This window comes from Anabrus simplex, chromosome 7 (assembly GCF_040414725.1).
Source record: "Anabrus simplex isolate iqAnaSimp1 chromosome 7, ASM4041472v1, whole genome shotgun sequence".
Taxonomy (NCBI): domain Eukaryota; kingdom Metazoa; phylum Arthropoda; class Insecta; order Orthoptera; family Tettigoniidae; genus Anabrus; species Anabrus simplex.
The window spans coordinates 226,777,707-226,790,233 of record NC_090271.1 but is presented as its reverse complement, the minus strand read 5'-3'; the positions used below and the strand labels follow the sequence as shown (position 1 = coordinate 226,790,233).

General features: G+C 39.0%; 1 protein-coding gene across 2 annotated transcripts in view; it reads right to left on the bottom strand.

Moving 5' to 3' along the window:
- The window catches only part of IleRS (Isoleucyl-tRNA synthetase), a 270,753-nt gene that overhangs the window by 32,792 nt on the left and 225,434 nt on the right, over positions 1-12,527 (bottom strand). For both annotated transcript variants that reach the window (XM_067150874.2, XM_067150873.2), the window contains exon 18: positions 4,278-4,654. In XM_067150874.2, the coding sequence (XP_067006975.2) occupies positions 4,278-4,654 (377 nt within the window). The remainder of the gene's footprint in view (positions 1-4,277; positions 4,655-12,527) is intronic.

Genomic DNA, 12,527 nt, shown 5'->3' with positions numbered 1-12,527 from the left:
AGAGTGGGGGCATACGATGATGCTGATTGCTGATGGTGACTCGTCCGTCAGAAAGCGATGTTAGCCTTGAACAGATCCCATGATGTTATTGGACAGGAATAGGCTATGTGCTGACATCAGATTTCACACTCTCCTTTAATAATAATAATAATAATAATAATAATAATAATAATAATAATAATAATAATAATAATAATAATAATAATGATACTGGTTTCACATCCCATTAACTAGTTTTTATGATTTCCAGAGATGCTGAGATGCCTGAATTTTGTCCACAGGATTTCCTTAACGTGCTGGTAAATCTATCGACACAAGGCCGGCATATCTAAGCATCTTCAAATATGATCAGACTGAGGTAGGATCAAATCTGCCACTGAGTCAGAAAGCCAGTACTGAACCATCTGAGCTATGCAGCCCGGCATATTATCGTCAACTCACACCCACATGTGCAAGTAACACATGGGCATCTAATAAAAAGATCAGCACCAGGAGAGCCAAATGTCTTCAGACACTCTTGGCACTAAAAGGCATATGCTAAATAAATTAGCAAGATGGTTCGATAGCTAGGTGGCTTACACATACATGTTAACACATTCACTCCCATAGATGCCTTAAGGTGTTTAAGAGCAGCCTATGTGCAGGACCGAATCCGAGTTAAGGTATTCAAGGCCATGCGATGTAAATGTTTTGAATTTAGTGCTAAATTCGTATGAAGTCTTAGTTCGTATTGAAAACCATAGGTAGCATATAAATGAACAGTCCCTCATCCTGACTACCTGAACAGAGGGTATATTCCAATTCTTTTCTTTTTCTTTGAGTAAACACGGACCTAAGCCAGTGGTGATATTCTTGTGAGGATGTGTAGTGAAGTGAGTTACTGTGTCGCGATAACATGCCGAGTTACACATACCGTATACGAAGTGAGGAAATTGACGACATACTACTGAACAATGATTCTGGTGATGAACCCATCCCTGATTTCAGTGATAGTGAAAGCAATTCCGATGATGATATACCAGACTCTGGGCAAACTGAAATTCAGCATATTCAAATAACCAATACGCATCCGTCTTATTGCCTGCCTGCAATCAAGTTCACCGACCAGATAGGATTAAATGTTGACATTTATCTGTAAATGATGATTTCCTTGAATATGTATGCCATTAGACAAATCTTTACGCAGAACAAGTTATTAGTGCAACACCGCGTCCATACACTAAATAGGCCTATTCTATTTTTCAAACTTGGAACTGGTCGACGTAAATGAGATGAAAAAGTTTTTAGGACTAATGTTTGTAACCGGAATAATTCAAAAACCAGATCTGAAAATGTACTGGACAGAGGACACTATTTTAGGCTCGCCGATATTTTCAAAAACCATGGCACGAACCCGGTTTGAAAACATATTGTCATTCTTGCACTTAAACGAAAGCAGTCATTATGAGGGGAATCCTGATAGGCTATACAAAATTAGGCCGATTCTCAAAAGGCTCAGTGACCAGTTTTCGTAAAGTAACACTTAATGTAATAGAGTGCACTAGAGAGATGAGGGGATTCAAAAAGGCTGGGCTGGAGGTTTAAGTCACTCGCTGAGAAGCTGGTAGTCACTGTGTTAAGAGAGACTAAAAAGAAGTGCAGATTACTGAACATTGTAACAAAATAGATCCTGAAAAAAAGCATGACAGTTTCAATGTGCGTAAGATAGTGAAGGAGATAACGTTCACTATTGGGGAACGAACAGCTGCAAAACTGGTTGGCAACAGAAACAAACTTCTTGTGCATAAATAACAACAAGTGGAAACATAAAAGAACTATATCGCAGATCTCTACCGAGATGATCAATCAGAATCTCTGATCCTACATGATAGTCCAGAGATTCTCAAGGATGAGTTAGAGAAAGCCATAGATCAAGTAAAATCTGGCAAAGCCATTGCATCAGATCAAATTAACACACAAATGTTTAAACTAACAGATATTAATACAATAATTATCTGTGTAATCCATAACGACAAAGTCAATAATACTAATACTAATAATAATAATAATAATAATAATAATAATAATAATAATAATAATAACAACAACAACAACAACATGGCCACAGATACCATGTGCAAGCATTTTAATCTTTCGCCATGTAGGCTGCCTGCTCGTCAATTTCATTAGGTGGCAGAGAAACACTCATTTCTCTTGGGTGATCCATGGTTGAGTTGCAATTAATTTTGTCAGGTGAACACCAAACGTGTCACCAGATATCGTTTACATGGTACATCGTAAGACATGGAATTCCGAATGGACTTTCTTCTGCCCTTCAAAAATCTTGAATGTGAAATAATCAATAGCATCAGTAGAGAAAAATATGTAATTAGTCCACATAGGACAATGCAATAAATGTTAAGTAAAAACACTTCAAGTCCAGATGAATTAGTCTTGAAACATTTTAACTTGTATAATGTGAAAACAAACATGACCAAAAAGTCATATATAAGAATACAGGATGATCGGAAACAATATAGACTGGATATATGAGGGTTAGAGGGTTGGTCATACTGATAAATAATCTGGAAAAAAAAAAAAAAGTTCAGTATCTCAATGCCGTTGTCATTTTATCAGCTGCCAATCAGATCGCTTCACAGGCGAATTTGAATGGGCTTTATGAGGCTGTGTGGCCAAATCTTCACATGGCTTAAGGCTGACTTAGGAGCACCAATCGAAGAAAAACTTCGCCCAGGGAGTGATTTAAACAAGGAGCTCTGAGTTGACACGATTGCGCTATAGAAAGTGCATACGATGATACTGGCTGAAACCCACAGTGTGTTTAAGTTTGATGTTGATTTCTCGGCGTGGTTTTCAATCCGGTCTTAAGCCATCGCAACATCGCCTTGCAAAGCCCATTTAAATTTGTCCGCAAAGGGAACGTATTGACTAACTTCAGAAGCTGATCAAATGACAACGGTGCAAGAAATCAAATGGCTTTTTTCAAATTATTTATCAGTATTACCAACCCTCTAACGCTCATATACCCGGTTCACGTTGTTTCTAACCACCCTGTATATACAAACACTTATTCTTGAAGTCTTTATGATAAGTATCAAAATGTAAGATAGCGTCAAAATTATAGTCCTGTCAAAAAGTTTAGAAATTGTCAATTAGGAAAAATAAAATTAAATATGTTGTGAATATGCAAAACAAAAGAAACGCGAAACTAATAGGCTGCCAAATAGGTCAGGTGATGACTGTGGTAAGGGAGGAGGAAGAACGTTTTTATGAAACGATGGGATGAGTTGCGACTATGTTTTATCAAGAAGGATTATCAATGTCGCAAGAAGAATGTTAGTTTGTTCAGTAATTTAATTTAAACTGAAAATAGGGTTAATCCTCTGATCCAACTGGATGAAAAGGCTTTCATAGATGTTGAGTGATTTGCCCTTACTTTCTCTATGGAGAATTAATAAATCATTGTCAATGGATATGAACTGATGATGGGCATCTGATATACGTTCACTCATAGTTGAAAATCGATTGCGCTCTTAAACATTAACATGTTCTTGATAATGGATATTGAAATTTCCACCAGTATGGCCAATGTAGCGTGAAGTGCAGTTTTGACATTTGAGTTTGTAATCACCTGAATTGGAATATATGTTATTCTTGTTGACTATGTGTGTTATAAAAGATTTTGGAGTTAGTATTCTGAGTTTTGAAAGCTATGGTAAAATTTTGCTTTTAAATAAGTTTGTGACCTGGAATTTTTTATTATTATAAGTGAAAATGAGGTATTTCTTTTTGCTTTAGGATACCTTAGTAAAGGAAGTGGAGGGTTTATTGTTTACTTTAAGAATTATTTTGATGACAAAATGCTTAACACAACCATTACTAAGTGCTATTTTTTTAAAAAATTACCGGAAAACAGTGGGATGTTGAGGGTTCCATTAATTAAGCTGTAGATGAATATTGAATTTTCATGACCGCACTGCAATCGAAACAGACTTTCAACCAATTAGGTCGTGTTACGTACATTTAGTACGTGTTGAAGAGATGTTAAGTACAGAACAAAAATGACACCAGTGGTGTCTCGTTGGCCATTTTTGTTCTGTACTTAACATCTCTTCAACACGTACTAAATGTACGTAACACGACCTAATAGGTTGAAAGTCGGTTTCGATTAGGCTGTAGATCTCCAAACACATGGTGGCAGTACCAACACAAATTGTGAAAGAATTTGTGTGATTAAGTAGTAGACTACAAATATATCATTAAAAAGAAATACTTACCTGCAGAATGGTTCTGAAACTGGAGCGAGAGGAACTGGGGAAGAACCCCAGTCTGAGCAGAATCCAGGAGTTATAACCAAGTGCAGTGCTGTACCTTTCAACACCTGAGTTTCCTGTGCTATCACAGTCATCCCAGATGGCATACTGCTGATAGGACGCAGAGGGGTCTTAAGAATATTCTCAATGAAAGACAAGTGCGATACTGCTATTCGTCCCACTTCACTCTCCAACGGCTCCACAGAATAGTATACAGTGATTTCATCTGATGGAACCAAATGTGCCTTCTTACGGAGCTTCTGCACCCGGTTTATGATCTCACGAGCTAAACCCTCTTCCTGCATTGATTCATCTGGAGACACATCCAGCAGAACCAGCATCTGCAATAAAAAGGAGTATAAAAGTAATTACAACAGAATCTTATAGTTCAGGTAAAAATCTAACAAGAACCCGATTAGTTATATAATTGATGGTTATGAATTTCATGTTTTTGGTCCGTATTGAACTGAGAATAATATATAAGTAATAATAATAATAACGTAAATGTTTCCACCTTTTCAATACAATATATTCACAAAATTACAAAATTATACGGTATTAGTTTCGACCCATCTAGGGGTCATCATCAGCCGTATTAGAGCAAAGATCATTTGTGGCGAAATCCTAAGACAATATTATTTTCACTTGTTATTCTTTAAAATAATATTGTCTTAGGATTTCGCCACAAATGATCTTTGCTCTAATACGGCTGATGATGACCCCTAGATGGGTCGAAACTAGTACCGTATAATTTTGTAATTTTGTGAATATAGTGTATTGAAAAGGTGGAAACATTTACGTTATTATTATTATTACTTATATATTAGTTATATAAGATAAAATAATAATATAATTTGCTTTACGTCCCACTAACTACTCTTTTACAGTTTTTGGAGACGCTGAGGTGCTAGAGTCCCGCAGGAGTTGTTTTATGTGCCATTAAATATACCGATACGAGGCGGACATATTTGAGCACCTTCAAATACCACTGGACTGAGCCAGGATCGAACCTGCCAAGTTGGGATCAGAAGGCCAGCAATTCAACCATCTGAGCCACTCTACCCAGCTACAAGATAAAAAAGGAAGTAGAGAGTACACTGATGAGAACCATACCAAATATTTTGGACTAATGGAATGTTTTTCCCATGTGTGTGTAATTAATAACTAACAAGGTCATCACCAAGTTCCCACCTCCTTTTGACAAGATGAAAGTGGAGGATGTTCTTGTTAGAATGAATCAGCACGATACCAAACTTCTAACGCAAGAGTGGAGAGTGCTGAATGCCACTTCAATCAACAAGACAGGAAGGACAGACCTTTTAGCCCTTTGAGAAATATACTTTGAAGAGCTCAAAAAGAGAAGCCTTAAGGCTAAGCTCAGACTTGGGCAGATCAAGTTTCAGGTCATCAGGGGAAAAACAAAACCCAATGTTGATAAAGATGGTGCTGAAGGTCCTTCAGGCCAATCTCCAGCATAAAAAAGCAGCTGTGGCCAATTTCGCCAGGAAGTTCAAGTCCGGGGCTATTGACGTGGCCCTTATTCAAGAGCCTTGGGTAGTCAAGGGCAGAGTAGCAGGACTGGCGGAATATGGAGGTCGGCTGATGTACGATACAACATTGGAATTACCAAGAACATGTCTTCTTGTGAACGGGAAACTAAAATGTCTTATGTTGCAGGAACACTGTTCACGGGACTTAACCATGGCAAGATTAAAATTGAAAATTGGAAGGGACCCAGAGAAATAACCATAGGCTCTGCATTCCTCCCATATGATTTGACTAATCTGCCCCATCAGAAGAAGTTGAGAACCTAATTTGCAATGCAAAGAGGAAAGGCGAACACCTAGTCCTTGGAGCAGATGCAAATTCACACCACATGGCATGGGGCAGCACGAACTGCTATGCAAGAGGTACGTCTTTACTAGAGTTTATTATTGGAATTGAGTTGATGATACTAAACCTAGGAAACAAGCCTACATTTATAAATAAAAATCATAGGGAGGTAATAGAAATTACACTAAGCACTACGCATATTGCAAACTGTATTAAAGACTGGAAGGTGCTGGAGGAACCATCATTGGCAGACCACCAGCACATCCAATTTGCAATAGATGCATGACTATGTGGAATTGAGATGTACAGAGACCCAAAACAAACTAACTGGGATAGATACAGAGAAGTTCTAGGGAAGGCTGTACAAAAATTTCCAACTAAAGTGAGAGGAGAGAAAGAATTGGAAGATGCAGTGGAACTATTAGAAGAGGCCATTATAGACTCATTCCATGACAACTGTCCTCTCAAAGAAAAGAAAAACACCAAAAAAGTAAGGTGGTGGAACAACAAACTAGCCAAAATGAATAAAAGAGGTTAGGATGTTGTATAGAATATCATCTAGAAATGGTATGTGGGATGTATATCATAGGAAACTCGATGAGTATAACCTAGAGATACGGAAAGCAAAAAGAAAATCTTGGAGACTGCTCTGTGAGAAAGTGGAATATCATACTGAAACAGCAAGGCTCCAGAAGGTTCTGAAAGCAACCCATATAAATCAAGTGGGGACTCTGGAGAAACCAGATGGCACATTTAACTCAGGCGGGGAGGGACATGCTGCAGATACTAATGGCGTGTCACTTTCCTGAGGGTGAGGAGATGACAGAAGAAGAAATGGTTGGAACAGAGACCGGAGCTCGAAAAGTAGACTGAAGTGTGCCAACAGAATAATAAAACATAACCATGTAAAATGGGCAATTGACACGTTTCATCCTATAAAGGCTCCGGGGCCAGATGAGATACAGACCATTATGTTTAACCTCCTTCAGGCTGAAAGCAATAGAGAAAATTCTGCATAAATATATCAGAAGAATGGTGCAACTGAACTCAATATTACATGAAAATCAGTTTGCATATAGACCTGGCAGATCCACTAAAGTATTGCAGTGGCGGAATTTCTAGATATAAAAGGAGCCTTCAGTAATACAACCTATGACTCTTTGATCAAAGCATTGGAAAAGAGCAAGGTGAGTAAAACCGTCGTCAAATGGATTAAATCCATGTTAGACGGAAGGAAGATAAAAGCAACCCTGTTTGAAGAAACGCTGACGGTTAGGGCCACCCGAGGCTGTGCTCAGGGAGGAGTTCTTTCGCCTCTGCTGTGGAACCTTGTCGTAAACAAAATCATAGCTATGCTCAGCAAACAGGGTTTTTATACACAAGGATACACAGATGATTTAGTTACTGTGGTACGAGGTAAAGTGATGAGGGTTATACAGGACCTCATGCAAAGATCACTTAACCTTGTGGAGAACTGGTGTCGGGAAGAACAACACTAGGTGTAGTGTTAGATGAAAATCTAACCAGGAATCCACATATAGAAAGGAACATAACCCGGGCCAAGAACTTGCTGTATGCATGTACAAGAGCCGTAGGGAAGACATGGGGTCTAAGACCATCAATGATAATGTGGATATACACAATGACATTAGACCGTTGATGGCCTATGCTGCAATCATCTGGTGGCAGAAAGTAAGTCAAGGAGAAGTCAGCAGTAGATTGGATAGCCTACAGAGAATGGCATGCATAGCCATAACTGGGGCTATGAGAACTACGCCAACAGAAGCCTTGAATACTTTTACTAGACTTCCCATCACTATGCAGTTTTATAAAAGGACAGCTAGAATGAGTTCATATAGATTGGCACAATCAGAGTGCTGTAATGCACAAAGACCCAATCTAGGACACTGTAAAATTAACAGAGTACAACTTTGAAAAACTGTTTGAGACCCAGATAATAAAAAATGAAGACTGGATATCAACAAATGGAATACTGAAAAAGAAGATACAGTGTGGTGGACTGATGGCTCAAAAGATTGTGGATGGCATAGGAGGGATCAACTGGGGAAGACCTGAGAGATCAATCCAGATTAGCCTTGGCAAACACACTACAGTCTTTCAAGCTGTAGTGATAGCTTTCACAACATGTCTTGAAGAAAATCTGAAAACGAGCTATAGGAATAAGAACATTTTCATTCTAACGGACAGCCAAGAGGCCATTAAGGTACTAGAAGCAGTCCGGATAATGTCCAGGATTATCTGGTATTGCCATTCACTTCTCCTAAAGCTCTCAAAGTACAACACTGTCAAAATAATATGGGTATCAAGGCATGCAGGTATAGAAGGAAATGAAAAGGCAGATAAACTAACCAGGAAATGGGCAGAAATGTATTTTGTAGACCCAGAACCTGTACGCGGGATTTCCTATGGACAAGCCCAACACTACATAGGAAAATGGGTACAAAAGAAACAAATGGAGAACTGGAAAAATAGTCCAGGATGCAGGCTTGCAAAGGAAATGATAAAAGGACCAAACAAGAAGCATACTCAAGAACTGTTGAAATTCAGCAGAGAAAATATAAGATTGGTAGTAGGACTGTTGACAGAACACTGCCATCTGAAAAAACACCTACATAGAATTGGAGTGATACAAATAAGAGATATAGGTAGGAAATGCAATGAAGCAGAGGAATCAACTGAACACATACTTTTCGAATGTGAGGTGCTGGGTAAAATCAGACTCTCCACTCTAGGACTACCAGGTGAAGAGAGAGAAAAAAACCAAGAAGACATAATAAGAACAACCTGCAGCTTTGTGAAGGGAGCAGGTATATCTAGATGGGAATGAAGGAAAAACATGATAACAAAGGATCTTACAGATCCACGCTAATTAGGAACTAATATTTATTTTAGAGGCTCCATGATGGAAAGAAGAAGAACTAAATACCCAGTGAGTGGGGGCAGCAGAATACATCCATGGTATCCGCTATCTGTCATAAAAGGTACCTAAAAGAGAGCCCAGGAGCTTACAACATGGAAGTGTAGGTTAGCAACCACAGGGCCCCTACCTGAGTCTGACATTGCTTCCACTTACTTGTGTTAGGCTCATCACCTTCATCTTTCCTATTAAAGCACCCTTCGTCGACTCTTGTTCTTTTCTGACCTCGATGATCTTAGGTTTACGAGGCCCAGAAGTCTTTCATTATCACGCCATTCATGGCCCTTCTACTTCTTTTGTCGATACCTTCATTCTAAGTATATGAGCTTATTTATTTTCCTTCTGATTAGTATGCATAGTAAATGGTTGTCCACTTGTACTTCCTCTTAAAACAATAATTACCACCCAGGAATAGTATGTGCGTAACATAAAATTCTAAGATGAAATTCTAAAAGAATTTAATTATATTAAGTTCACCTGCTCAATACACTTCTGCCATTTAATAAAGTATCTGTTTAAAAAGTTACATAGTTGTTTAAAAAACCACCTAAGACATGTTTCGACCTAGCCTAGAGGTCATCATCAGCTAACACTGTAACCAATACACAGTTACATGACACATGGTAAAGAAATAATAATAATAATAATAATAATAATAATAATAAAAACTTAAATTACAAGCAATTTGGACACCTTTAAGACAAACCAACGCACCTGATAAAACTGCATTGAGAAAAAACCAAATGAACATCAGGTTTATCAACTTGACAACTATAAGGAAGGATGTGGAGCAGGCGTGGGCCATGGGGAGACGGGCATTGTGGATTTAAAAAAAACAATGGTGATCCCGTGATCTGTAGATTTCTTTTCAAAATTAATGTTGCAAAATAAATTTTAACAATCCAATAAAAACAGGTCATCATAGTCAAACAAACCAATTTAGATGTAATTTACCAAGGGCTATTCTGTTAAAAAAAAAAAAAAAAAAGAGGTTAAAGAAAGAGATACATTAACATAATGCAACTTCCAGAATAAAACGATTAAAGGTAATAAGAACCAGATGATTTAAAAAATTACAATATTAAGTGAAAGTTAACGGTGCTTTCAGATAATCGCGCTACATAACTGAACAAGAGGGAAACCAAAAATGATTGAACTTGACGCAGAGGCTATTTAACTTACTTCCACACCAAAAACACTTCTGGTGTGGGGTAGAGGAAAAATTCATGTACATCAAATGATACAAAGATAATGGAAGCAAACCCCAAGGGAAATTAAATTAATTTATAAATTACGCTGTTCACAAAACCAAAAGAAAAGGGGAATTGCCTCCAAAATCAAACAGCTGGGCCCAGCTGAAAAGCTACGGCATCTTAATAATTGAGTGGCGAGTCTGTGCGAGTAGGGGTAAACTTCTATGTGAAAGGAAAAGCAAACATTGAATTTAAATAAAGGTGGAAATGAAACCAACAGTGCTTATCCCAAGGTGGGCCATCCCGGGTGGGAAGATCGAAGAAGTGCGTCCGCTTGCAGGGCTTGAAAGAAGCAAAGGACCTTGAAAGCATCCCTCGCTCTCTCTCGAGGAGGGCAAAGCTGGCCCGGTCCGATCACCAGGTAAAATTCTAAATTCCCATGGAGGGAATTAGATATTTTTCACCAATAGAGCATGTCAAAAACATATCAGATGTAAGGCTTATTCAGGCGTTTGCTCTATTAACCAGCGTTTCGTCTTGGGTCTGACACCAGATATGTTTTTGACATGCTCTATTGGTGAAAAATATCTAATTCCCTCCATGGGAATTTAGAATTTTCCATTCGGAATTGCTAGGCGGGCAATAATTCCATTGTGGAGATTTATCTCCCGTATGCAGTTATCAGACTGTGCCTCATATATAGGCTTCTGATAAGCTCACCTGCATACACCCAGCGTCAGTGGGTAGGGTCTGACACATCCCACTCTGACGAGTCTAGTGTCAGACCTAAGACGAAACGCTGGTTAATAGAGCAAACGCCTGAATAAGCCTTACATCTGATATGTTTATGATCACCAGGTAACCAATCAGACCACAGAAGCTTACCTCTCGCCACCCAGATTCACCAATCAAAACCCCTGTTATTTTGTCTGACGGAAATATTTATCAAGAACCTTCCATCTTATGAAACTAGTTCACAACTAGAACAGCCTTCCACCGAGCTTGATAGCTGCAGTCACTTAAGTGCGACCAGTATCCAGTAATCGGAAGAGAGTGGGTTCGAGCCCCACTGTCGGCAGCTCTGAAGATGGTTTTCCGTGGTTTCCCATTTTCACACCAGGCAAATGTCGGGGTTGTACCTTAATTAAGGCCACGGCCGCTTCCTTCCACTTCCTAGGCCTCTCCTATCCCATCGTCGCCATAAGACCTATCTGTGTCAGTGCGACATAAAGCAAATAGAATGGTAATTCTAAATTCCCATGGAGGGAATTAGATATTTTTCCACCAATAGAGCATATCAAAAATCAGATCAAAAATTAGATGTTGGCTTTTCAGGCACTTGCTGTATTAACCAGCATTTCGTCTTAGGTCTGACACTAGACTCGTCAGAGTGGGATGCCCACTGATGCTGGGGTGTATGCAGGTGAACTTATCAGAAGTCTCTTATGTGGCACAGTCTGATAACTGCATACGGGAGATAAAACTCCACAATGGAATTAATGGGAATTTAGAATTACCATTTGGAATTGCTAGGCGGGCATTAATTCCATTGTGGAGTTTTATCTCCCGTATGCAGTTATCAGACTGTGCCACATAAGAGGCTTCTGATAAGTTCACCTGCATACACCCCAGCATCAGTGGGAGGGTCTGACACATCCCACTCTGACGAGTCTAGTGTCAGACCTAAGACGAAATGCTGGTTAATAGAGCAAATGCCTGAAAAGCCAACATCTAATTTTTGATCTGATAGTAAAGCAAATAGCAAAGAAGAAAAAAAAAGAACATCCTTCTAGAATCGATAGGGGCAGACACCCCTTGTTCTGAAAATCCAAGTCACGAAAGTTTTACAACGTTACAAAATATCACCCAACAATAACGAAAACAACCCTTTACAATTCAATTTAGTAATATTAATAACAGTTACGTTTCCAAATGACTGTCTTCTGTAAGTCCACCAGTCCAAATGCACCGGGCGAGTTGGCCGTGCGCATAGAGGCGCGCGGCTGTGAGCTTGCATCTGGGAGATACTAGGTTCGAATCCCACTATCAGCAGCCCCGAAGATGGTTTTCCGTGGTTTCCCATTTTCACACCAGGCAAATGCTGGGGCTGTACCTTAATTAAGGCCACGGTCACTTCCTTCCAACTCCTAGGCCTTTCCTATCCTATCGTCGCCATAAGACCTATCTGTGTCGGTGCGACGTAAAGCCCCTAGCAAAAAAAAAAAAGTCCAAATGCGAAACATTTTTTTC